Genomic DNA, 27,906 nt, shown 5'->3' with positions numbered 1-27,906 from the left:
TTGAATTCTATAAAAACACATTCTATCTTCTGTCAAGAACAACGTCACTAGTCTGACTTAAATGACTGAATTTTCTTGCATGTTTTTGCCCTTGGTTTGTCTGTTCGTCAGATTTCCATAATAATTCCCTACTGAAAAATGCTAAGTTATTTTCAGAAATCCCCAAATTAGAAACATGCATATAAGGAAATCATTTGCTTTTTACCAAATCCTTAAAGTTGGTTTAGTTAGCTGCCATGTAAAGAAGAAACGGAGTTATTGAGTATCTGTATTGCAATTTGGCACTTTTGAGAAGAAACGGTTCACTGAACAGTTTCAGCACTGCAGCAAAGGATTACTTTGTTACCGTGAGTCTCTGGATTTACTCTGTGCTGTGTTGTCATCTTTTTTTTATTCTTGATTTCAAGTTTTAAAGAAGGTCTTTGTTGGTGAATGGCCTTTTATGTTCCTTTCACCTCAGAGAAAATTAGGTGGGAAATCACTGTGAAGCTTTTAAGTGGTGAAATTGTGGACAATGCAGAGCCAGCAAAGTCTGCTCTTTCTATTTTACTGCTCTAAATGTCTGTAAGCCTGCAGAGATGCCTTAAAACATAAGCAATAAAAAGAGACATTCGCAAACAAAAAGAAGAAATGGCTTTAGCTGAACATTCAATTCTACCAACTTTTTAATGTAAATCTAATGACTTGTTGCATGTAACAAATATCAACTAAAAAATGGATCCTGCACATTAAATGGATCCTACTAGCAGTTAACATTTTACATACAATCCCCCGTTTGCTCGACTTTAGGTTTTCCTGTAAATCTCAGAGAAAGATTTAGTAGCTGCTCCACCCACAGTGGGTATGCTTTGCAAGCAGCTTGACCAGTTGAGGCACATTCTTGTCCAGAGAGCAGCACGTCACCCTGAATTCCTCTGGGTGGGGATGACCAAAATAAAAATTATATGTGTAGCAATCTTTCTTCCTGCAACTTATGTTGAAGAAACAGAAGATTTAAAGCTTGGGTGGGATGGCAAGCTAAGAATTTAAACATTTTCTACCACAGTTGTTCTCATGCTTTTTATAACTTTGATTGTGTCACGCTTCCTCACAAACACAAAAGGTTTAAAGGATAGATCCAGTGATACAGCATCTTAATGATACAGTGTAAATATTAATTTCATTTTATTTAGAAGTTGACAATTCAAAATTTGAGGTTGAGAGAAAAAAATAAAACTTTAGAGGTAACTATAATCCAGAAAAAAGTCCATCTTTCCTAGTTCACTATCATTCATCTCATTACAGTTCATACATTTCACCTTGAGAATAAATATCAAAACTTCCTTTGAAGTTCAACTGAAGGAGGTTCAAGATGAAATGATGAGAATCCAAAAAGACCCATTAGACTGGAACTTTCACATGTACATTATTATTATTACTTTTAGTAATTTACCTTTTTTGTAATACATAGGAGCTTCCTTTTAAAACACACACACACACACATATATATATATATAGTACAGACCAAAAGTTTGGACACACGTTCTCATTGAATTCAATGAGAAAGTGTGTCCAAACCTTTGGTCTGTATGTATATATATATATTTAAATGTATTAGTGTAGTTTGTCACATAAAAGCATTTCTACCAGTTGCTGTGTTTGACTTGCATTGACTACCTTCAAATTTGTTTTTGCACGTGACAAGTGTGAACAGTGATGTTTCTGGATCCTGTATCTGGTTTTGGTGTATCTCAGCGTATCACATGTACTTTTTGTTGCTTTCATTAGGCTTGGCTGAAATGCCACTCCTTGTGCCACACTGATGCTTTGACAGTGTTGCCATAGCATGTAGGGACACTGTAATTATATGAGGATGAGATCACTTCACAGGTATGTTCCATATTTACCTAGGCTTGATCTCTGGACAATGGAAATCAAAGTATAAGTTATATTCTATACTTACTCACCGACCGGTACATATATGATAGATATACTTTGCAAAACAGTATTAGTTTGTTTGCTTGTTGCTTTTTGGTTAAAACATGAGCTTCTTATAAAAACCTTCATCACATACTTCAGTCTAAATGCAACAATACGGCTGTAAAATTAATCCAAAGTGTTTCATAATTTATATTTTGTCCCTAAATGATGAGATAAAATTTATAAAGCACATTTGAAAAAAACTGCTACTAAAATCAATGTAGTTATTAAAGAATTAAAATGAAACAAAAAAGAAACTTGAACTAAAGCAGTGACGTATCATACCACCATTACACATCAGTCGTAAAAAAAAAATTCAAACTACGCTGAAGCAAAAGCTTCATGTGACGCTGGAGGAGGTCAGACAAACAGAAGCCTGAACTAATTCATGTCTATGTTTTTCGTATTAAACTTTAATTCCCTGTTTGAGCACAGTTTCCTGACATATTCTCAAAATTTAAACAATTTTCCTGGGATGATCCCATAGATGGGTCATCTCAGCGGTGTCTGGTTATCCCTCCTGGTCCAGTTTCCTCCGTCACTCAGTCACAGGCAAATGAAAATGCTTGACTAAAATGTTCCTATTAGTTTTGCTGTATGAAATCTGTTTGTGTGCATCTAGTCAAACTTTATCTCTTCTCTCGCAGATCATGATTGAATTCTGCGCTGGAGGTGCTATGGATGCTAACATGCTAGGTAAACCCTCTGTGTTTTTTTTAAGGCTCCACCTTTCTCACCTGTGCTGATCTCTCAGTAGAAATGTTTTATTGTCGTTACTCTTCATGTTTATCCCTGTAATAATAATAATGTTTAAATTAATCTCTGGCACTGCTTAGCTCAACACAGTCAGACTTATTGGGGGCCATTGAGTGTGGGAAACGCCCTCTGCCTGTTTTCATTGGATAATTCCCCTCCTAATAACCCAGTGTGCAGCTCTGTGAGGCTAACCAAACACAGACAAAGCAGAATAAAGTCTGTGGGCCTCCACTGACTTCAATGTGTGACGTCTTTATTTTTTTTTTCTAATCTGGCATTACTTATCCAGCAACGCCATCTGATCTGAAATCACAGGTTTACCTTGTGATGTTTTCTCCCATGGTAGTCACACAGTAGCTCAGTCCTCAAGACTTAATTTAATCATGATACTTTGCAGGCTGCATATAAACTTTGAAGGTCTCCCTGAAGGTCTAAAAGCTGCTTCGTTTTGTTTTTACTTCTGGTCTTTGCTCTATAGTGAAGCTGTGTATCTCTTCTCCTTTGCCGTTTGTTAGAGTTGGATCGTGGACTAACTGAGAAACAGATCAGAGTGGTCTGTCGACAGATGTTAGAGGCTCTAAACTACCTCCACCATATGAAGATCATCCACAGAGACCTGAAGGCTGGTAACGTCCTCCTCACCCTGGAAGGGGACATCAAACTGGGTAAGGGTTCGATTGTTGCTCCTTTCAATGTTAGTTTGGTCATTTGAGTAATACTAGAAATCAATATGTTTTTCACTGTTTTGCCAAATGCCAACTTTTTGATGCCCATTGCAAGCAAATTGTTGGTGTATTTTCTACATTGTGTCATGTTACAACCTCAAACTTATCAGACATTTTTAAAACACACCAACACAAATTAGGCTAAGGTGTAATTTTAAAGAAACTAAAAACTAAAAGTGTTGCCCATTCTTTTTTGGGAAAAAAGCTCAAGGTCTGTCAGATTAAATGGAGGATGTCTAAGAATGTCAGTTTTACATCTGGGTTTTGGTTTGGTGTTTCAAGCACCAGTTACATATTTCGGGCTGTTTTTCTGCATGGATCCTTAGCCTGGTGTTAAATTATGTATTTAGCTCCTCCTTGCCTTCCCACCAGTTCTAAGAAATATGTCTTTCCCTGCAGAAGATGATAATTCCCATAGCACCATTCTGCCACCAACATTTCCATGGTGTGGATGGTGTAATCACGGATTATGTGCAATGTCAGTTTCCCATCATGCAGGGCAGGAAGTTCAGATTTGCTCGCACCTCATTTGTCTACACATTTGTCTTGTTCTCTGCATGGCTTCTGGCAAACGGCACATAACATAAATAAGGCTCAGATTTGTGGAGTTCTGCACTGTTACAATTCTCCCACCTGAGCTGTGGATCCCTGCAGCTCCTTCAGAGTTATCCGGGCCTCTCTGTTGCTTCTTTGTTCATATTATGTGTGTTATTCCATCAGATAAAATCCTAATAAAATACATTGAAGTTTGTTTTTGTAACATGGCAATGATGTCAAAAGTTAATTTTGATATTAATAGTTTATTTAGAAAAAGATTCTATTCTTTGCTGTATTTTATGCTGAACACTTGCAAAGTTACACAAGTGTGAGAGGAATTCCTACAGAAACCCTAAATTCTTGCTACACATGGACTATTATCTTCAGATTCCCGCCCTCCCCACACCCACACACACACCCCAACACACACACACAGAGCTGCAACCTCTGCACCCTTCTGCAGCACTGCTAGCAAATCATAAGTGAGCATTGTGTGGGAAAACTGCATTCTGAGAATGTTGCATTTTTTCCTATATTGACTCTTTGAAGAGTTCTTCACATTCTCCACATCGCACAGCAGAGGTTGGTGACCCAACCCAAAGGCCAGTGTGTTTTGGATTAAAACATGGTTTTCTAGAAAAGAACAAAATGCTGCATCAAAAAGCTGAACGAGTTCAGGAGGTCAGCATTTGCATCCAACTTCACAACAGAATTATTTGTTGTTTTAAATACCAGGGTTTATTTTTGCAGGACTGAGTGAAGTGGTGGAGCTGTGAGAGCTGAAAATACAAGTAATTTCCTTGTGGAACCAGCTTTAGGATTGGTTTTGTTTTGATTTAAAAAAAAAATCTTACCAGTGAATCATTTTGTCAGTCATGCTGGTCTCACTGAGCCGGACTCAGTGCCCAACATTCCTCCCCAGTGCAGCCACAGTTAGATTTAATCACTGGGAGTTGCCTCTTCAGGCTCATTATGTCATGACATGGACTCATTTACAGTCTCCATACTTATCTAACTACATGTTAATTCAAACAAGCCAGCAATTAAGAGTCTTTGAGGTTGAGCTGAGTGCATCAAAATGTACCAGTGGAACACAACATTAAACTTATGCAGCAGATCTCAAGGTTTTAAATGGCTTTGGTAAAAGTCTTCATCAGTAATTGATTTGCATCTATAGTCGCTTGCAAAAATATTTATACCTGTTGAAACTATTCATGTTTTGTTACAACCACCATCTTTGTTGGATTTTATTGAGATTTTATTTGATAGATCATTATGAAAGATTGTATGTCAGAATCAGCAAAACTATACATATTTACATCGATCAATCACTGTGATGTGCATGTCTATCACATAAAAAAATATATTTTTTCTATTTAAAAAACAAAAATAACACACCCAGCAGTTATGTCAGTAGTATTGTGAAACATGAAACAGTGTGAAAATGCAGCACTTCAGATTATTTGTTTGGCAGGAAGGTCCATGGCTCTTTAAACTTAATGTGTAAAATCCTGTGAGCCGTTTCAGTCCCAATAATAGAACATGTAAGTAATTAAAGGAGAAACCCTGTCGTTCAGACTCTAAAGGCCACTGCCAAACATTTCTGTTCTCTGACTGTGCCACATTCTTGTGAATAAACTCAAAAAAAATAGAAGAAAAGCAGTAATAATCAGGGAACATAGTAGCCCTGTAATCTTAGGGTTTTTCAGGGAATTGGGGTGGCGTGGTATGGAAAACAGACTATAAATTCAACCATTTGGCTTTTCTCTCTCCTCCAAGGATTTCATGACAGCTTTAGATTTACTATTTGTCTATAGCTATGTTCATTTGTTCCTTCATTCTTCTCTTTTTGCAGCGGATTTTGGCGTCTCTGCAAAAAATACAAAAACGTTACAGAGGAGAGATTCTTTCATTGGGACGCCATATTGGTAAGACACTCAGCATCTTTACAGAGCAGAGGAACTCTGAATATCAAATATCATTTGAGAAGCTTGTGTGCTCTTGTTTCATACATTATGTTAAATGCTTTGCAAACATGTTACAACTTAGTTCTTTAAAACAGCCTCTTCCAACAAATTTCCACAAATCCCTAAGAAAGATGTACAAGAGAAATTCTTTAATCCTAGAAGTATAGTACCATGTATTTCACCATTTCTTAAAAAAAGAGAAAAAATATTTGAGAAGAGTTACTGGCACTAAAATTATAACACTTCAAAAAATTCCTTTGAAATGTAACTGATGATGTCTTTTAATTTCATCGAAGTGACTAAGACATTTGTGTTTAAAGTCCAGATGTGTGTTGATGTCTTTGAGTCAGGAAGTGACTAACCATACTAACCATACTCATGACCTCAGTCAGACTAATGAATCCACATTTTAAACGACTAGCTCATAAAATTCAGGGTTCAGCTTGCAACCAGCAACAACAAAACAGAAAAAAATATTAGTAAATCTCATAGTTTTACATTTTTGGGTTTATTATCCTCATTAAAACCTGTTACTTTGATCATTTTGTTGCTCTCTTCACCAGGAGATGTATGTATTGGAAAGTGTATTGTATTGTACTTACACAGTGCATGCAAATGTTTGAGCTACACATTAAAGGAAATAAAGCATAAATAAATAGTTTGTCGATAATCTTCTTATGTCTGGAATAATTTTTGATCGACAGCAAATGGCAAAAAAAAAAAAAAAAAGTCTAGGTGGATCATTTTTAAAAATTACCAACATCGGTCAAATAACTTTTGAAATATCTTTTTTTTTTCTACCTTTTTGAGGTAAACTTTAAATCAGTCAAAATAGATGAAATAAAACATGCTTAAATTTTAGAACTTCTTTAATATTGATTGGAAAATCAATCATCTGAGCAGTTCTCTTTGAGCTGCTGCTTTCCTCTGCTGTAGTTCTCTGTTTGAGAACCAGGAACAGTTTCTGCATGAACCTTGTTCTACGGTGTGATCCTCTAAGTGAATATTTGTTGCAGCTGTTAATCAGTGACTAGCACAGGTTATGATCCATTGATGACGGCTGATAAGAGAACCGGTGCAGTTCATATTAAGACGTAGTTGGAAATTCATGTTGTACATTGGTGCTGTTTAAAATGAAATGATAGTTTTGGTTCTTACTTTGTCTAAGAAGAGAAATGTTTCACTCTTCAGTTTTATTTACTTTGTTCTATGTCATAAAAGCCACAGATAATTCATTTATAAATGAAGATTAATCAAATCTGCTGCTCGGCTGCAGAATTGCTTCTTTTTTTGCCAAGTGGAATTATGTTTTTAGACGTTCCTGCGCTATGAAAGGAAACCAGTGATGAATGTTTGATTTGCTTGCTCCAGGATGGCTCCAGAGGTGGTGATGTGTGAGACGATGAAGGACGCTCCTTACGACTACAAGGCCGACATCTGGTCTCTTGGAATCACATTGATCGAGCTCGCACAAATCGAACCCCCTCACCATGAGCTCAACCCAATGAGGGTCCTGCTGAAGGTCGCCAAGTCAGAACCCCCAACCCTGGATCAGCCTAGTAAATGGTAATGATAGTAAATCTGGAAAGTCTGAATATAAAACCTCAAAATTGTTTTAATCTTTCAGTGTTAAGGAAGTAAACAACCTGGAGCGGGAACCAGAAATATATGCGATTGTATTTACTACAGTAAAGAGCTTCCTGTTTGTTTTTATTTCGAAATCTCTGAAATCTCCACCTACAGTCTCTTATGAAAGTACAACAGCAACATCCCAAAGGCTTAAACAGATGCCAAGCCGTATCTACCTGTCAGTTTTACGAGTCTTAATGTTCTATTGTAGCTAAATTTATTGCAGTTATCAGTGACAAGTTGCTGAGTCATCACGCTTAGTGGATATCTGTGAAGGGATGATTCGCTTGGGCCAACATCATGCAGTCTTCTTCATATTTTTATTGTGTTGCAACCACCTTTCTTCTGCCATCTATCACCCCTCTTCTTACCAATCAAAGCTGTTTTTATATATTTGCTCCAGGTCGAGGGATTTTAATGACTTCTTGAGGAAAGCTTTGGATAGGAACCCAGAGATTCGCCCCAGTGCAGCACAGCTGTTGGAGGTAAGGAGCAATAAAGTGTGCAAAGTTACAATCTAGTGAAGATTATGCAAGGTTGCATTTAAGCATATGACATAATTTTGCCCTTGTTCTTTTCTTATCCTGACTGAACAGAGAGTCAAGTTCAGTAATTTAAATGCAATGATAAAAATATGCATCTATGTTTCTGACTGAACAAAGATACTCTAATTAAATGTTGCATTTATAAAGAAAAATCAGTTTTTAGGGCATCTGTTTATCAGCGGTGCCAACAAATATGACTGCTTAAAAAGAGAGGATTAATACTATTTAGGTACTAAAAATGGTTGTACTCATTTTAAGATTAAGCTTCACAAAACCAATTACTTGTAGTGAATGGCAACTCAAATAAATGTGCCTATATTAATAATTAGAATGGGTTGGAAATGCTTTTTCTATGAAACAAACTCAGATTCTCTGTTAGTCAAAGTTCCTGTTTTCAAAATCATAAGTAGAGAAAATTAAAGAAAGAAAGATGGGTGTGGATTAAAGGAGGAGTTGCATCTGTTGAGATTCATTCCCCTCCTCAGCTGCACCCCACAGCTGAGGAGGGGAATGCCAGCTATTTACAGGCCCACTCTGAGCCAGCAGCAGGGCAGGACCACCTTCTGTATGTCAATTAGTGGGAGGAAGAGATGAAAAATCCAAGACCCAGGCCCGACGGGAATTCTGTCTGTTCTCCTGCAAGGGGAAAGAGACGGGTGTGGTGCAGCTTTTTGGTCCACTGCTGGACGTTTTAGATGTTTATCATGCCTGCTGATTCCAACGCTGATGGATGCTTACATGGTGAAGGTGATGTTGCCGGTGATGTCACTTCATTGGGAATTACGGTAGTCTAAGACAAGTTTTCGGTTCCGTTCTCCAATTCAGGTATCCACATCTTTCATAAGCAGAAGAGATTTGGAGTGATTTCACGGAAATTGGGATGAATCATAGATAACAGCGTCTGGATGGCAGATTGAACAACATAAAGAAACTAAATTATGAAATAAATGAAAGGCTTCAAGTCAGCGTCATGAAGCTTTTCATGGGAAATGGGAATTAATCATCAGTTTAACTCTAGTCTTGTTTTATCTATCCCACATGTTTTCCTGTAAAGAATGTATGCAAAACATCATGAAACATTAACCGTCACTTTGACTCTGGCTGGCTGCAGACCATCTGGATGACTGGTATTCACTACGATGCAAGCAGCTTCTCCTCCCTCGGAGTTTCTCATTTTATATAATGTGCATAATCTTTTAAAAAAATTTTAATGCGTCTAGGTTTTATTGTAAATACAACAATCCCTAAAGAAAAGTAGTCAATGTTGATTATGTACTCTGACAGAAATTCCAGACTGTTTTTCTTTTTACTTTAGGTAAATGAAAGGCAGGAAAGTTTTCTTTACGTGGGCTAAAATAACAATTTTCCTGACCCCAATCTAAACCTGATTATAACCTTAAACCAGAAAATAGCCGAGCCACCCTGCAAAAACCAGAGGAGTGACCTCTTGCTACTAGAAACTCTGTTTTTTTCCTGAATAATTCAAAGGTAACTGCATGCATGTAACCCTCTGGGCCATATTGTTCATGTTGGACCTTCTCACACCATGCATGTCAAATCTCCACCCGCTTTGAGTCAGGCACCATGAAAAGAAAATTATACTGCAGTGTTTTAAAAAAAGAAAACATGGCTAGTCTTAAGCCTAGCAGTTCTGCATTACTTTATTATAAAAAGTTGAAGAATTTCTTTTTTTATTAAGTGTTTTTGGTCATCATTTACTGGCAGACAACTGGTAGGTGCAGAACTGTAAGTTGGAGAGAAAATACATTTTACAGATTGACAGTAGTTATAAACCTGGATACAGCATGATGGAAGGTGTACACTGACAGATTAGATGTTGTTCACAGAAGCTGAAGAGAGCAGTGAGGAATATAAACTCGTTGTTTTGGACTAAAATATTCAGGCATACAGTGACAGAATCACAGATACACTAACAGCAGGTATTTGTTAGAAATGCCTGATACTTATCGTTTGAAGATGATCAGAATCTTCAAACTATTGACGATGATCTAATAGTTTGATCATCTTCAAACTATTAGACTCAAATATTTCTAGTATTTAGTTCTGTAGATTATTAGGTGTAGAATACTTTAAACTTGGTCTGTTTTAAAGTTTGGACAAGGCTCTCCAAACGTGAAGGTCTTTTTGTCCTGACATGCGGAACCTGCCAGTCGTACTCCAGAAGAAATGCCTCTTGAACGCATAAACCCGCTTTAGGTTAAGCAACAGTTTATTCCTCATAAAGATAATCTTCCTGTGAGTGTGTCGAAAGCATATATATTGCATAACCAAGCTGTATAAAATAAGAATGATTGCATGTAATTTTCGCCTCCTTGCATTTTGTTCTTAAATAAAACTTTTCGACTTGAGGCAGCCACTTTGTATGTGCAGCGGCAGCTTTAGGCCTTCTTGGAGGGAACGACACTCAGCGTAGTGTGCTGACCATTAGACAGGAGCTGACTGCTGTTTGTCATTTGAGCCGAAGCCCAATGCACTTCTTGAGGACAAAGCCTGCACATATACAAGTGTGATGGCGCACAACGAGCGCGTGAAAACTAAGCGTCTACACACTGCATGGTCCAGCACCGCCTGCAGCCTTTTCCCCCTTTGTCAGCTGTTCCAATTAAATTACCCTCAAGTGCAAAGTCACTGAATAATGAATGACCCACGTTTTATCCCTGCAGCATTTACCTTTCTAATTTAAATCTTTATCTTTGCACTGCAATTAAGTGGTATTTTGTTCTGAACAATAGCATCAGAGAGAGTTTTATTGTGATGCTGCAACAGCAGCAGCATCACAATGAAAACTCACAGGGAGTAAAGCTTTTCAACTGCAGGAAGTGTTTTCTGTTGCTTTGCCTGGTCTGCGCTGGCTGTTGGTTGTGCAGCCTTCCTTTAGCAGTGACGTCCTATTAAAAGTATTTTTCTATTCGAGGGCGTGCCGTGGTGGCGTAGTGGTTAGCGCGACCCATATTTGGAGGCCTTGAGTCCTCGTCGCGGCCGTCGCGGGTTCGACTCCCGGACCCGACGATATTTGCCGCATGTCTTCCCCCCCCTCCTTCCCAGTTTCCTGTCAGCCTACTGTCGTATAAGGGACACTAGAGCCCACAAAAAAGACCCCCTGGAGGGGTAAAAAAAAAAAAAAAGTATTTTTCTATTTATTCTATTCTTTTTCCAGGATGATTCAAATTTTTATTGTGTTTTCAGTTAAATAAGCGTTGATTTTTAATTATCACATGATAAACTCAAAGAATGAACTTATTTTTCAAAACAGGTTCTATATCTTTGAAACATGTGAAAAATAAATTATTTAATCTAATTTGCAGAACTTATTTTAAAGTCTTCCAGAATGCACCAGAGTCACTACCAACTAAAGACAAGTAAAGTTTTACCTTTTCTGATTTTAGTTAGATTTCAGTATTAATTATGCATAATTAAGCTGTAACATAAACCTATGAGTACGATATGTATGAATGTCATACAATGCTCTCCAAAACAGTGCCTTAAAAATCAACATGCATGATCTCAGGCTGAATAACTTTGAAAAATAATTGGCCTGAAGTCCCACAATATGGGGTGGAAATCTAAGTATTTTATTATTTCTACTTTACATGTTTTTTAGTTTGATCAAACTGGGTAAGAATCTTTAGTTAGTAATTGAGGCATTTTTTTTTGTCCCTGGTTATGATTATAATGTGACACATTTCTGTTTACTACTCTTCAAAGTGACTCAGACCAGAGAACAAGCCATGTGGTGTCAGATGTATGTTGATCTTCAAAAGTTAGGAACTGGATAAAGAAAAATTCTTATGTATTCTAATGTATTAAACTCATCTGAATTAACCAATCTGTTTTCTCAACATGAAGAAATTATGTGGAAAACTTCAAATAACTTATATTACTTTTAATGTTAAATATATTTGTGCATACAGCATGTGGCATTACTCTGACACTCTTTATTAGAAAATTATAGTTCAACTCAGTAAATATGTTTACTGTACTTAAAAGACTTGTGACCTAAAAGGAAAGGCTATTAAATGGAAAAATTGTCCCAGTGGACTTTTTTTGAGAATATTTCCATGGATAACTCATCCAGCTTCTTCAAGAAGAACTGTCCGGTTCTTTGTTTTGGTGACTGTGAGCCTTGTGAGTTCTGTCACTTTGAACTGGCATTAACAATTGCAGCATAAGTGTGCTTGTTTGTCAGAAATGTCTTCAATCAATAATCACTTTAAAGAGTTCATCATTGCTCTCTGTCCACAGCACCCTTTTGTGAAGACGGTGACCTCCAACCGTCCACTGATAGAGCTGGTGGCCGAGGCCAAAGCTGAGGTCATGGAGGAAATCGAAGACAATAGAGAGGAAGGAGAGGACGACGACACAATGGATCTCATTGAGGTACCATACTTCTGTTCTGTCTTTTTACTCTTTGCCAGGGTTTTATTTCCAAAACAAGAAGTGAGGAGTGTTTCCTCGAAGGTAAAAAGCATTTATCCAATAGTGTATAAATGAGATTTAGGTACAATTTTCTGCAACAACACAGATATTGTTTTGTCTTCATGCTGACTTTTAGGCTTACGCTGACACAAAGTGAACATGCTTACTTGCACATTTCCCCCCAAAAAGCCCAGAAGTTGTGCTTCAGACCTGCTTGTTGTTTTACTTTACTGATTATCCCAGTCAAGCAAGCATTTTTTCTTCTGGTAAACAGTCCCTACTGCTGATGGGTTTTATTTAGTTTTGCTGAGACCGTTAACAGATCCATAGAGGACATGAGTTTAGAAAGTTAGAGTATGAGAGGGCAGTCAGCACAAACAAAGGAACAGAAGCCGGAATACTGGCATTCCCTCACACCCAAATGTGTTTAAATATAGGCGCCTGCTTTTAACCTCGCTTCTGTATGGAAAAGACTGTTGTCTCACCACTCCAGATGAAGTCAATTTATGTAAGGCTTCTCATTGTTTTGATGCCATACTGACCTTTAAATAAACCAGTTTCCATTGGCCAGTTTTTCTCCAGGGAACAAATGTTTTCCTTTTTTAGATGTTTTTGCACTACTATAATTAAATACTTACAAGTTGTTTTGCATTATGATCACTTCTGACTTCCCACAGGTGTTTAGCGGTTATCATCTTTGTGTCAAACAGGATTATCTCAATGTTAATGTGTTGAAGCTTAGAAAAATGAACAATTAGAGACACATGACTGGAATCTACTGATATCAGTCTTGATTGATTCTCCTTTATCTTCAAAAGTCTCAAGTATTGGAAATATTTGTTACAGGAAAAAAAAAAACAATGTCTGCATGTACCTCCTTTAGAAAATGGATAAACCTTTGCCTATTTTAGATTTCCAAAAACAGTGCTAACATTTCCAACTCCAGCATGTTCCATGATGGATGAGGTGAAAGCTCAAAAGAAAAAACATGGCCACTCAGCTGCATTCTGCTCTGTCTTCTGGATTTCTGCTCATTCCCCGCCTCCTGTTTTAAAAGTAGTCCGCTTCGATAAACGCAGACAGACAGTTTGAAATGGTGCCTCACACCTTCCTCTGAATGTTTAATCATCTCTGTGAAAGTTGCACTTCCTTCTGTAACAACTTCCACCCTGAAGATGGGTTTTGGTTAACTGAACTGTTTTTGGTTTCTTGTGGTGAATTGACTGACTGGGGAAAAAAGTAGGAATTTTGATCAGGACATTTTGAGAAGAAAACCATCTGATTCTGGCTATTTGCTGATTTCTCAATGTATCTCTACAAATAATATAATAAATATTTATTGTACTGCTGAATTCCTCTTTAAGCAAGAACAGAAAAAAACAAGTTTCTTTTACCAAAGGATTGAGATTTAGCCAATCATTTATTCCATATTTCACTCAGAGCTGGAAAGTATTGCCAAATTACAAAAACACAGGAGAGTCGTAACTTAATCCTACAAATATGAAGATATTTCATAAATCTAGATTAAATAATTTAATAAATAGTAACAGGGTATTAATAAAATGCTTAGTCAAATTTTTCAATGATCTGAATTTCAAATGGCGTTCATTTTAATTTATATTCTGCTTCATCCAGAACAAAGAAGGTGATTGTCTAGAATCACATCTTGGGTAACAATTACTGTAACAACTCTATTTCCAGTTAGTGCATTCAGGAGAGATTAGATGGCCATCTCTGTCACAGGTAAAGTGAGCATGAAGGAGGAAGGCCAGCATTGCTTTTAGCCAAAGATTCAGTTGAATTGACTAGATGTAGGAAGTATGAATAACTTCATCCATTAGCATTTGGACTAGAAGCAAAGGTTGAAAACATTAACATTTAGGAACTTAAATCCTAAAAATACACGAATGATTTGTATCACGGATGCATAACAATGCCTCTCTGTTTCCTTCAGCCACCAGAAAAGGAGCCATGCCAGACGAGTCAGACCAGTTTGGATGAAGATCAGTCGGCGGACACTCCAAGCCCCACCACACCCTCACCTGTACCTTTACCCAGGAGACTGGCTCGGCCCGGCATGCCAGCAGAGGAACACCAAGCCTCAGTGCCTGTCCCCTTGCCACGCTTCGCCGTCTCTCACAAAGATCCAGAGGAGGTGGGGCGCCGGCTGGCTGATGAGGTACTGGAGTCTGAGAAAGCTGAGAGCGAGGCCTCAACAAAGACCTCCAGCTCCGACTCTGGCATTGAGGATGGAAAGATTACCCCCACAATGGAGGAGGAGAAGGTGCTCAGCAAAATCCATTTCATTTCCCGTAGTTTGTTCAAGCATTTTAAGATGAAGTTTATATTAATAACAACTGTTAATTCCCCAGGCGGCTTTAGAGACACCAGAGAATGAACAGTCACCCCCATATGAGACGACTACAGAAAAACTTGACATTATGATCAGCCAGCACATACCAAGGGTCCATATATCTGAGGAAAGGATGACTGGCATCAGAGACTCACCCACTCCAAGCTCGAGTCCCAACATGACTCCTGGGTCCACTCCCACCCCATCCTTTGCTGCTTCCCCGGTACCACAAACTCACGATACCCTGAACGACACAATAAGCAAAGGAATGGCAGATCGTCCGTCGATAGGAAGGAGCGCGGAGCCGGCCTCGCCGCAAGCCAACGGAAGGAATCACAATCGGAACTCGTTAACGGGCAGCATGGGATCAGACAGCATGTCGATTAAACAGGAGAACTTCACCATATCTGCAAGAGTGAGTAAAACTTAAAACATAAACAATAACATGTTTAACATATATCTTATCTGGAAAGCAACTTATATTAGCAAGACTGATTGTCTGCATCACTAAAAATCAATTCCAAAACCAGCCGATTTCTCAGAGAACCTTTTACTTTTAGAGAAGATGAGAAAAACTGTAGACATAATAGTAATAGATTCAATAAACCACAACCTGCTTTAGAGCTGTGTGTTTACTCTGACCTGTATTTAGGAGTCAAAGACTTACAGAAGGATCTCAGTGCCTCTGTAGGAAAACTCCACCTTGGAAAAACTTCTTCTCTGCATCTCATCAGGAACTGAAACAGTGCTGTGTTGTGTTTTGGGGCGAGGGTGTTAACTGTCTAACACAGAAGATAGTCTGTCTCCCATCGGGTTTACATCACATGTTACACCTCACCAACATGGGTCCAGATTAAAACTTCATTTACAGTCTGTCAAAAGTGAAGTGATTTCATCTCAACAATGAGCCACTGACAGTCCAAAGAGATGGAAGCTACTAAACTAGAAGCTGGTGAAGCCAAGTATCTATATAACACATTCATTCACAGTCATCAGGAACCAATGGTGCCCTTTGTGTAGGCACAGTCCCACATTCACTATTGTGAGTGGAAGTTTCTATGGAGCTCATTGTCACATAGTTGTTTCTGGAGGCTAACTGACAGACACAGATTCAAAGTTTACTGTCTGCATAATTTATTTTCCAGAACAGAATATTGATGTTATAGAGGTAATGACTATGTCTAGGCATCTGGAGGCGTTCATATTTTGGAAATTGACAAAATCAACAGTGATTGAAATGTAGAGAAAATGTGATCTACACATTAGCTGATTAATCTTTTATCTTTTGCTTTTTATATAATGGAATTAATTCTCATTAGAAAAGGAATAAACTCAAGAGATGGATATAAAGCCAGGTTTAGTAGCTGTCATTTGTTGCTGGAGGCTCAGCTGCCAGTTCACTGTAGATGTAACAAAGCTTTCCATCTGGACTGTGTGGTTCTGGTCTGAGTTTTAAACTGTTCCCCCGAAAGTATTGTGCAAGAAAAACTTAAGTTGTTGCTCATTTCTTAAGGCCTTTAGTTTTTTGAATACTGAGACTTGATGTCATACAGTGATGGAGGAGTCCAAAACTAAAATCAAATGAACCAAAATAAGAAGAACAGTCGGATGTGGATTTGCTCTGCTGGATTGTAAACCTTAAAATAACTTGATGTTATATTGCTGTAGCATTAAGAACATTTACTCACCTCATTGTTTTCCACAGAGTTTGTGTCTATACTTCCTCTAATGAGGTTCCAACGGCATCACAGAGACTCTGACATACTGTTGTTCATGCTTGTTTTTTCCTCATATGTATTTGACTTTTTTACACAAAAAACATAAAATATCAACCTTTATTACAAAAAGCAACTAGTACTGCATTTTAGCAGTGAGCCAAACAATTTGTGATCTGACTCTGTTAACAAAGCAAAGCAATTCTACTTCCTTCACTGATTCAAAATAAGAGTCCTTAACAGATACAGCAGGATATCAAGCTTTAAACACTTTCATTTATATCAATTGCCTATAAAAATAACCAATGGTCATCTGACTGGACAGTCACAGTGAAACCTGGAAAACTTCACTTCAGTCAGTCACTTCTGTCTCAGTCACTTCAGACAGAAGTGACTTTCACAGAAAGTTCTGTAGCAGCGTACAAGATTTTATCGCACCCTGAAATATTAATCTATTTTAATCATTTAATATACGTCTGTAGAGGCTCAGTGAGATTCACCATAAGCAACACATTCTTAGTTTTGCCATAACAACTTTTCTGTCAAGTCATGAGGTGTGGTTGAACCGAAACTCAGATGTTTTTTAAAAAATGTTAAACAATGTCATTTTATTAATATTGTTGTTCTCTTATGTCTTTTATAAAGGGTATTTAGTTTTCAGCAAGAGACTCCACATTTCCATTTAAACACAGACTAAGAAAAAAAAAAAGTTTTGCATTCAGTAGATGAGACCTTTTAGCTTTAGTTTCTTCCTGCATTGTTGACAGATTGAGTCTGGCTGCTTGTTGTAGAAGAACTCGACCAACAGGAACTTTAACAACTCTTTTGTCGTCTCACACACACCAAACACACACAGTAAACACTTTAGACTCATTCAAAAGATTACACTGATCTGAAAGAACTTTGTGTTGTTTTTAATTAGCTTGAAGAAAATTGAATCAGATTTATTGGTTTAAGTATAACTCAAAGGAATCCTCCTCACTTTGACTTTTTTCACAGGCCTTTTTCGCCGTTAAGACACACAATGCATTGTTTTTACAGATAATGTTAACATTACACACACATATGTTATTTTAAATAAAATGTGTTTTTAGTGTCTTCAGTTGAGAAAACAGTTTAAGTTAAGAGATGTCAGTATTTCAGAAAAGTTCCATGTAAAAAAAATAGAATAAAATAAAAAAAGAGGCTGGTTTTTCAGGAAATTATGGAGTTGTCAAGTTCTGTTAAACTCAATGATGACTCCATTTTCTGTTTACTGGTAGTTCTCCATAGATTTATTCAAAATCTATTGGTATTTGATTCACTATTGGTTCTTTAAAAAAATTCACACAAATGCAGCCAGATCATTGTAAATGTAAACTCAAACTGAGTTTCATACCAAAGCAAATCTGGTCATGAGTGACACAAAATAACAGCTCATGAGTTAAGTGAGTGCTAGATTTAAAAAAAAGGTTGCAAAAATAGTTTCTGGATCTGTCAGAATTATTGTTATCACTAAAAAATGACACGTAGAAATTAAAAAATCATCTAACATACTCAGGTCTATAAATCCTCCATGTCTATCCACCATCAGGACTTTTCCAGCAAGACCCTAAAGCGAACCAGAAAGTTTGTTGTGGATGGCGTGGAGCTGGAGGTGACCACTTCAAAGATCATCCGTGACGATGAGAAGAAAGATGAGGAGATGAGATTTCTGAGGTAAACACATTTTTATGCGTCTATGTTCAGCTCTTATCATATGAATGAAAAGATCTAGGTTCTGCTGCTCTGTGGTCTTCTGTAAATATATTTTGAGTGCATTCATTTTTGAGCAAGCAGATCGCTCTTTGATAAGTGACTTTAAATGTTGCTTCTTAATTTCTTTTCAGTTTGAAAACATTTTTAGCCTGAAATTTGAGCATGTATTCACCTCTGGAGCGTTGTGGGTGTTCTGTTTAATGAATCTTTGACACAGTAGTGCCATCTAGTGTTCATTACACAAAACTGCATCTGAGTGCAGTCTATATCTGTTTAGGACTTTAAAAAAGTGAGAAACAAATTCAACTTGATCAACTTGATCTCAAAGGTTTATTTAAATTTTTGTAAATTTTCATTTTGACTTGTAAAAATACATATCCTGTTTGCGTGTGTGTGTGTTTAGGCGCCAGGAGCTGCGTGAGCTCCGTTTGCTGCAGAAGGAAGAGCAACGCGCTCAGGCTGTTCTCAACGGAAAGCTGGAATCCCAGAAGGAACAAATCCAGAAACGCTTTGACCAGGAAATACATGTAAGTTAAACTACAACCTGACACAGAATCTTCTCTGGAAATCATCTTGAAGCCCACATATTAAATTAGTTTATTAACGGAAATCAACTGTAAAAGGTTTGACAGTGCCTATAAAAGCATTTTGTTGCTGTAGCAACACAATTTGGTGTTTTATTGAACATCTATGTCAGAAAGTAACACCATTTAGCATAAATATAACAAAGATGGAAAATGACACATGGTTTTCTAATGATTTTCCAAATAAAAATCTGAAAAGTGAAAACAGAAGTTTAGAGAAGTGTTCCATTTTAAAATATTCCAAGTTTTGGGAATCTCATAAATCACTGTGCAGTCCATCTTCTGAAAATGGAAAGAGTTGAGAGTGCAAACCTAGCTTTAGGCTGACAGACAAAGCACTGACCCCTTGAACAGCATGGTGGTGGCAGCATCATGCTTAGGAAACGCTCTTCTTGAGCAGGGACAGGCTGGTTAGAGTTGTACATAAATGGAGTGAAATACTGGACCACCTTATAAGAAACCTTCAGAGTTTTGGGAAACATGTCAGTCACTAATCTATTGCGAGGCTTAAAAATCAAAGTAAAGAAAAAACAAACAAAAAAAACCGAAAGTTCCCAGATACTTCCCATTTCATCTGACGGACTTTAAATTATTTTCATAAAGCAAGATTTTGACCTCTAGATGGATGAAGTCACACCAATAAGTGATTCTAAAAAACATTAACTCACAGGCACTGAGTGGAAATACTTATAGCTTATAGCTGCTTGTTGGTCTATGACAGAAAAAATCCATGGATTATGACTTTTTAATGTAACAAAAGCTCAGACAGAATGAACTCTTTTCCTGGGTGCTGTTGCTCTGTCAGTTTTTTTAAGTGTTTGTCTCCTACTGGTACATCTCAGGCCAAGAAGAAGCATTTTGATACAGAGCTGGAGAATATGGAGAAACATCAGAAGCAAACTATTGAGAAGATAGAGACAGAACACAGCGTTAAACTCAAGGAAGAAACCAAACGCATCAAAACAGAGCAAGACCGAGAATACCACAAATTTATGGATCAACTAAAACATAAGAAGAAGGAGGTATGATTCAACTGCACATTCCTGTTTTTAGTTATTTCACTGTATAAAATTCAGGATTTAACATGGAGCAGTGAAATACATAAAACCTGGAGCATTGAGCAGCTGGATGATTTCTGAACTGAAGTATGTATTTGCTTAGGTTAAACATTCAGTTGACAAGATGCCTCGGAGTGAGCGTAAAGACACCTTAAAGCAGCGCATGAGCTTCTTCCAGGAAACAAAACTGAAACAGGTAAGCTGAAGGATCCCAACGTGTTTGCTCAATCTTTTTAAAGGCTTCATACTTGTCAAACTTACCTTTTTTGATGTTTGTTTTTTTTTAGGAGGAGAAATTTGTGTCGGACCAGAAAAACTTCCTAGATACAACACTGAAAATGATCCTCTCCAACAACAAGAGGGAGATCGCAGAAACTGAGAGAGAATGTCTCAACAAGAAGCAAGAACTCATCAGAGGTACAGTAAACTGCTAACACTAATGAAGCCAAAGTCCTGTGCATTTTGGACAAATTAGCATGATGATTATTTCATGATTAGAGCGAGAGGCCACATTATGGGACATGGAGGAGAAGAACCTCTTAGACAAACACCAGCTATTGAAGCAGCAAATGAAAGACCAGTACTTCCTTCAGAGGCATCTACTTCTAAAGAAACACGAAAAGGTTAGTGGACTGGATGTATTTCCACCTACCATCCCATGTACTGTTAATCAACCAAATTAAGTGAGGGGGCTCAATTTTTGGTACATTTTTCAAGTCTGGGTAAATGCTTTCTGTCGACAGGAGCAAGAACAAATGCAGTCCTACAACCAGCGCATGATTGAGCTGCTGAAGAACAGGCAGCAGCAGGAGAAAACCCGGCTGCCAAAAATCCAGCGTAATGAGGCAAAGACTCGCATGACAATGTTCAAGAAGAGTCTGCGCATCAATTTGACGGGCAGCGCCTCAGAGGACAGAGACAAGGTCAAGCAGGTTGGTCTGCCTCTGCCGGCCTTTCTGCCCAACAGAACATTTATGCGTTGGATTGTTAGTGACCCACTCCCTTCCCACTCGCGTGGCTGTTCAGTTTTCTCAGCAGGAGCAGAAGCGGCAGAAGGCAGAGAGGCAGCATCAGCAGCAAAAACACGAGAACCAGCTGAAGGAGATGATGGGCCAGTGCGAAAGCAACATCAGGGAGCTGCAGCAGCTGCAGGTGGACAATTTCTCCCTCTCCTCTGATTGTTTCTTTTTTTTCATGCAGATCTTTTGGGTATTTTTATTCCAGTTTTAATTGTGTGCCTATTACAAACTAGCAATCTTTCCCGTCTTTCAGAATGAAAAGTGCCACATGCTGATTGAGAATGAGACTCAGAGGCTGAAGCATCTGGATGAGCAGCATGCAAAGCAGATGAAGGAGTGGAGGGAGCAGCTGAGAGTCAGGAAGAAGGCGAGTGTTTCCCATTTTATCTCATCGTAAAGTCATCTTTGTAGCTCTAAAAAGCAGAATGCTTGAGTTGTTAAAACGTTTTCATTTTTTGGAGACATTCTGACATAGTATTCTCTGGACTTCAACTTTGTAGGAAATTGAGGATGAGCTGAGCGCAAAGAAGAGGGACCAGGAAGCTTTCTTCATGATGAAAGAGAGCATCGATAATTCAAACCCCAGCTCTCCCCACAAACTCTCCAAGTTTGTGCCTTACTTGGACTCGTCCACCGTATGAACAGAGTTGCAGTGATGTTGCATCTACCTGAGTTCAACACACAGAAACGGCACAGGAGTGTGTTCCAGACGCCTGCTGCTCCTGGTTTCATTTGCTTTATTAGGAATGACAAAACCCCAAACTTTCCTTGGATTTCTATGTTGCTTTAGTAAATATTTATGTTGTAGCTAAATTTTTATTTTATCTTTAGTTTTATAAAGACCATTCAATTTTATATATATATATATATATATATATATATATATATATATATATATATATATATAATTGAATGGTATGATGCCAAATTTTCAGTTTTTAACTATGCATCTAAAAAAAAAAAAGACAAAAAAAACACCCTTCATGTTTAATGTTCCAAAGCTAGGGAAGTTTGCATGAGTGGAAAGAATGCATTCAGTCCTGGGAAATAAGTAATTAATCAAAATTATTTTCAGTCTAACTATGTTTTTTTATATATAATTCTTCCCAGCTGTTTTGACTGTTCTAACCATTAACCTCTCGTTTTTGTCACATAGCTGCCAACGCCTTATTTATTTTTCTACTGATAAAGGTCATGATCTTAATTAACACTGTAAGTTGAAAGTTTTTTGTATCATTTCTGTTTAACAACCATGATTTGAAAGAGGGATTTAAATTCATTTCTCAAGTTGGATATGAGGTGGAATTCAAAGTTATTTGAATTGAACCATTTTTTCTTTAAAAAAAAGAACATATAGATTATTATTTAGCTCAGTTTTATGAAACAAGGGAAGACATATTATCTATCAGATAGTGTTACTTATTTTCTTTTATTTACTGTATAACTAGTTACACTGGATGGGAACTGACAAAACCAAAGTAAAATATGTTTTTTATTATTATTTTGCATGGGTGATTTAAATGTTAGGTGTGCAATTATATCTAGTGCAGTTAATGAACTGCTTCTAACCAATGTGCAATACTGTATGGATGTCGCTAAGTTTAGAGTATTTTTTTTTTCTTCTTTGCACTGAGAGGAGGAATAATATAAAAACGTAAATTCCTAAAATAGATTTTCCAGTCTTTTGCAAAAGAAGATAAATGAGTGTAAAAATAGAATTTGGCCTGCAGAGTTGCACTGAATCAGGTACAGCCTAACTGCTCTCTTTCATTAAAATTGGTGATTTCCGTTGCTTCATCTATGTATTTCTTGGTTTACATGTTATTTGTATTTAAGGGGTTGTGAGTACATATGGAAATTATGAGATGGAACCACTGGTGTAAATAACTCAATAAAATCCTTTTTTTTTTTTTTTTAAGAAAAAAAAGTGCAAGTGCTGATTTGTTCTTTGTATTCAAAGCTTCTGGAAGGAAAGCAATTCCCTACAGTTATTCAATATTATACTTTCATTCAATAGAAGTTTTGAAATCATGTTTATATTTGTAAATACTTGTACTTTCTTATAGACTAAAGTATCAAAGGGGATGAGATGTGAATAAAATGCAAAAGGGAGACTTTTTTTTTTTTTTTTACGCAGGATTCTGAGGGTTTGAGTCAGGATTCCTCCTAAAGTAGATCACAGTATTCAGTGTAAGTGTGCATCCAATAACCTAAACCTTTACAAAAAATGTTCCTCTCAAACAATGCCAATCTTAAAATCACTAATTATTGAACCTTTAAACTAATGTCATGTTTTCATTGGACAGTTATTTGTAGAGAAGCCAATAATTAAGACAGAAGATGAAAGTAGGAGCAATGTGCAAATGTCAAAAGTATTTATATAGAACATAAAAATAAGTGATTAGCTTTTCAGTTTAACAGTCCAATGTAAATGTGATGATTTTAATCTTCGAAATAGTTTTTGCATAAACTGGCTGCTCTCTGACTGACCTTTAGTGTTAGCATCAGAATCCGCAGCATCTGGAGACAAAAGATTTATTTACTGCAAGTGAAATATCTACTTAAACCATATTAACCTACTTTTACCTAATTGGATCTATGTTCCAAAATTGACTTTTTACATCCCAACGCAATGCAAGCCAAGATAAAAACAGTTCCTCACACAGCAAAAAAAGAAGTGGAAGAGTGAATTCAGGCAACATTCCAAGTTGAAATTATTTTATTGACTTAAAAGTAAAGGTAGAGACAGTGTAATGCAAAATACATAGAAAAAGAAATACAATACTGAAATATCAATGTGCATTCTGCCCTCCTTTGGCCACATAACACCTTTGACATTGTAGGTATCATTTTGAAATGTTTATTAGGATGACAGACTGTCAGTGCTGTAATATGGCTTGAATTTTGTGAAACATTTGAACAACTAGAAGCAGAACATAAGTAGTGTCACAACTTGTAGCCTTGTCTACAAACATTTTATTGTTACTTTATTGAACCATTTCCTGTAAAAGTAGCAGCCAGTTATTTGATAAAGCAAATTAGTTTTTATTTTTACCACCAAACTATACCATTTGTAGTTAACATTAAAGCAAATTCCACTATTTTGAAAATGCACACCAAAAAGAGAACTACAACAAGGACCATTAAAAAAAACTGCTAAAGTATGACATCACTGTACAATAAAAATAATTTGCTCTGCTGACCTTTGCTTGAAACCAGTCAAGCATGTAAAATATTATGTTTATACAATGGTCATTTTTTTTTATTTGAGCACCGAACATCAGGAAAAGCCTGTACATTTACAACACTGTCAATCATTGCACAAACCAATGGAAATCTTCAATTTTTTATGGGCAGAATGTTCTGCATTTCACATTGTACAGCTCTTATGTTTGGATGAAAGATAACAGTTATGGTAAAAAATGTTTTCTGACACAAAGCTTCCTACCAACCTCTTACTTTGGGATATTATGTTTACATAGAGATGATTGGAGTAACTACTTTGTAACAGTGAGCTAAAAAAAAGAGAAAAGAAACAAAGTTGGTGTAACGTTAAAAGTTGTTCTTCTCTCCGCACTGAAATTGTGCAAAACTTGTACTTGCCTGAACTGAGAGAATCTGCACATCTGTTACAAATCACAACAATCATCACTGATTCAGTCAACAATAAAAGAACGCTAATACAGGTGCATCCTAATAAACTGAAGTAACATCAGCAAGTTGATGTTTTTTTAGTAAGTCCACATAAAACACATAAAATATAGAAATTCATTACACACTGTGTGATATATTCCAATTTTTTATTTTGTTAAAACTAATCAAAACCCAAAATTGACCCTTTCAAATTTCAAATTTCAAAGACAGCACACAATACTGGTAAAAAAGGATTTTAATTCGGAAATATTTGTTCTGTCCAATATTAAACAGAACATGTATTCAGTAACTGGGATTCTTAGGCAAGAATTTTAGCTTAAAATTATGTAAAATGTGGCTTTCTGACTTTGACAATTTACTCCCTAAACCCCATAGAAATAGAGAGCTATCTAGATTCTCTATGGGGTTCTGGTCTGATAAGTTTGCTGTCCATTGAGACACATTCATACTATAGTCATGGTACTATTGGCAGTGTCAGTAGTTGTCAACTCCTCATCTACAAAACACTGTCTGCAGAAGGAGGCACAAGGCTCTAAAAGTTTCTGGTAGACGCTGCATTGACTTTAGGCTTGACGAGCCACGAGGAACCAACAGCAGATGAAACGGTTCCATAAATTATCACTGACTGTGAAAAAAATCGCACTGGACCTCAAGAATCTTTAGTCTTCCTCCAGTCTCTGGGCCCAAAATCAAAATTGACCTCACTTTCTATGTCTCTATTTCTACTGTGACTTAATACAAGAAATGCAACAGTTTTAAGCCATAGGTGGGTGTGGTGACTTTTGAAGCATTGGCTTTCTGCAGCCCAGTCTATTTCTTTTAAGCCTGAAATTATTCATCTTTTTTTAACCACACTTTTTCTTTCCACTCAATTTTCCATGAATGCACTTAGACAAAGCACTTTGAACATCTGACTATTTTTAAGCAATGCCTTTCTGAGTTTGTCAGTGAAATGTGCAGGACATAAGGTAATGAATTTACATAAAATATGAGCTTCCTCTGTTGATCTGAAATTAGAAACATTTAGATTTTTCTATGTTATTGAGATGCACCTGAATGTAAGTTTTTAAATTTACAAACAACATTAATACTTGGCAAAGATATATTTTAAAGAAAAATGTTAACCATACATGAAAGCTCAGATGAAATCAGTGAATGTCCCCACTACACTCATGAAATACTTAAGTTATTTAGGATTCTTTTTTCCCTGCTGCAGAATAGAAACTGGCAAGATATGAACACCTACTAAGCCTACAGCTGCATATACTTTGTAAGCACTGAAGCCTATACTTTGCATATATTTCGAGGCACTGCATCCTTAAAGGCATGGGTGCTAACACACCCGTAAATCAGGCACACCCGGTAACTCGGGCTAAATGCCATCCCAGTTTTCAGCCTAAGTTATGGGAACATGATACAGAGGCTGTGATTGACACGTAGCCACAAAAGCGAGTATGAATATCTAGATAAAAATAAAAATAAGTAAACATCATGAAACCTCCACAAAAAAGGGACTATTATTGCTGGTTTGATTGGCTGGATATTTTGAAAGTATTTATTAAAAAAATGTACCTATAAATAAAATAAGTTGTGAAGTGGCAGAAAGATTGCTTTTCTTTACATTTACACCATTGGTGTATTATTTTGTTCTCTTCTGGTTACATTTAAATGAATCATAAAACCTACGGCTTTTTGCTCAGGTAGTTCGAGGGGATCCAGCCCTCAACATCTTCTCCTACATTTTTACAGAACCACCAACCGCTGCTGTTTTTCTCCAGAACTTCAAACACCGTCCCCACCTTGAAGCTGGATGTTTGCTCATCCCCTTCAAAGTCCGCCACAGCTAGATAGAGCTCATCCTTACTGGGCTCCTTGAGCAACGGCGGAAGCTTGTCCTTGGGTGGTCCAGACTTTTCGTGTTTCATCTGGGGCTTGGGAGGAATGGGAGCTTTATTCCCCTTGGGGTCGTCTTTCTCTTTGCTTGAAGGTGGTTGAACAAATGCTTTGGGTTTTGGGGGAGGGGGCCTGCTGAGTTGTGGTGGTGGTCCAGGCTTGGGAGTCTCTTGCGGTTCTCTCAGAGAAGGAGGCTTGTTTTCGGTTGGGCTGGATGGATCGGTCTTCTTTGGAGGAGGAGGTCTTTTTGGAGCCATGGCAGGAGGTCTCTGAGGAGGCTCCTTGTGTGGGGGCACTGCTGGTTTTGGAGGAGGGGATGATTTCTCCTGGCTAAGACCATTTATGTGTTTGGGAGGGAGTTTTGGCTCATCAGAGGACTTGCTGTTATTGAGCACAGGGATGTGGATGGGCGAAGAGCTGGGGGGTGGGCTGCTTCCTGCTGCTGAAGAATCATTCTGATGGTTTCCCTCAGAAGACGGAGAGCCAACATCTGCAGCTTTTGATGGCCTCAACTTGCTCCTTAAGTTGGTGATGTCCACTTTGTTTTCTGCTGGTGGATCAGGTTTGGCAGCTGGGACGGGCTTCGGTCTGACCACCGGCTTACCCTTCATAAAGGCTGCAGGTCCTGCAGGCTCTGGTTTCTCTTCCCGGTTCTCTGCCTTCGGTTTTGGTGGCTGTTTGGGAACAGGTTTCAGATTAAACTTCTTCACCTCCTTAGCAGAAACTTTGTGGCCACACTCAAGACCCATTTCATTGCGAAGAGGAAGAGCTTTGCTTTTATCTTCCTTTTTGATCTCTGGTGGCTTCTCTGGCTTGAAAGGGGCAGATTTGGGGGTAACAAGAGGCACGATGACTCCAGGTGCTGGTGGTTTTGGAGGCAACGGCTTGCAATGATCGGGTTTTGGCTTCTCCGCCGCCTCCAACTCAAAGCTTTTATTAATAGACTCCCGTCGAGGTGGCAGAGCTGGTTTCTCTTCTGCTGGAGGGGCAGCTGGGGCTGGAGGCAGAGGCCCAGCAAAGGCCGGAGTCGTCTTGTTGGCACTGGACTTCCAGTCTCTCAGCTTTGGGCGGGCAAAAGAGTCGGAGGCTGTGGTCGGCTCATCTGGTAAAGGCTTAGACCAGGTATCATCATCGGCACCACCATCCTCAAGCCTGAGTTTCTCCATCTCATTGGGTAATGGAGCAAGAAAATTGGGTCGCAGGGCATTACTAGTCTTCTTGTACTTGTCGATGAAAGTGGCTGGGGCCCAGCCTTCTTTCTCATCTATCTGGATGTACCACCAACCACTTGTATTCTTCTCAACTACCTATTAGGGAAAATGGTTAATAATTCAATAA

The 27,906-nt window shown here is 37.8% G+C and overlaps 2 protein-coding genes across 5 annotated transcripts in view; one reads left to right on the top strand and one right to left on the bottom strand.

Annotated features, from left to right (window-relative positions):
- Positions 1 to 21,883, top strand: part of stk10 (serine/threonine kinase 10) — a 39,038-nt gene extending 17,155 nt beyond the window's left edge. The window contains exons 3-20 of the mRNA XM_032577299.1: positions 2,607 to 2,655; positions 3,231 to 3,380; positions 5,833 to 5,905; positions 7,316 to 7,510; positions 7,977 to 8,058; positions 12,382 to 12,516; positions 14,510 to 14,839; positions 14,928 to 15,323; positions 18,197 to 18,321; positions 18,764 to 18,887; positions 19,787 to 19,966; positions 20,106 to 20,198; positions 20,290 to 20,419; positions 20,501 to 20,625; positions 20,746 to 20,934; positions 21,029 to 21,154; positions 21,275 to 21,388; positions 21,522 to 21,883. Of these exons, the coding sequence (XP_032433190.1) occupies positions 2,607 to 2,655; positions 3,231 to 3,380; positions 5,833 to 5,905; positions 7,316 to 7,510; positions 7,977 to 8,058; positions 12,382 to 12,516; positions 14,510 to 14,839; positions 14,928 to 15,323; positions 18,197 to 18,321; positions 18,764 to 18,887; positions 19,787 to 19,966; positions 20,106 to 20,198; positions 20,290 to 20,419; positions 20,501 to 20,625; positions 20,746 to 20,934; positions 21,029 to 21,154; positions 21,275 to 21,388; positions 21,522 to 21,662 (2,757 nt within the window). The 3' untranslated portion in view covers positions 21,663 to 21,883. The remainder of the gene's footprint in view (positions 1 to 2,606; positions 2,656 to 3,230; positions 3,381 to 5,832; positions 5,906 to 7,315; positions 7,511 to 7,976; positions 8,059 to 12,381; positions 12,517 to 14,509; positions 14,840 to 14,927; positions 15,324 to 18,196; positions 18,322 to 18,763; positions 18,888 to 19,786; positions 19,967 to 20,105; positions 20,199 to 20,289; positions 20,420 to 20,500; positions 20,626 to 20,745; positions 20,935 to 21,028; positions 21,155 to 21,274; positions 21,389 to 21,521) is intronic.
- Positions 21,884 to 23,722: 1,839 nt separating this feature from the next.
- sh3pxd2b (SH3 and PX domains 2B) overlaps positions 23,723 to 27,906 on the bottom strand; it is a 37,370-nt gene continuing 33,186 nt past the window's right edge. For all 4 annotated transcript variants that reach the window (XM_032577302.1, XM_032577303.1, XM_032577304.1 and 1 more), the window contains one exon: positions 23,723 to 27,875. In XM_032577302.1, coding sequence (XP_032433193.1) covers positions 26,358 to 27,875 — 1,518 coding nt within the window. In that variant the 3' untranslated portion in view covers positions 23,723 to 26,357. The remainder of the gene's footprint in view (positions 27,876 to 27,906) is intronic.

This window comes from Xiphophorus hellerii, chromosome 11, assembly GCF_003331165.1.
Source record: "Xiphophorus hellerii strain 12219 chromosome 11, Xiphophorus_hellerii-4.1, whole genome shotgun sequence".
Lineage (NCBI taxonomy): Eukaryota > Metazoa > Chordata > Actinopteri > Cyprinodontiformes > Poeciliidae > Xiphophorus > Xiphophorus hellerii.
Note: the sequence above shows the minus strand (reverse complement) of the source record. Positions and strands in the feature narration are given on the sequence as shown.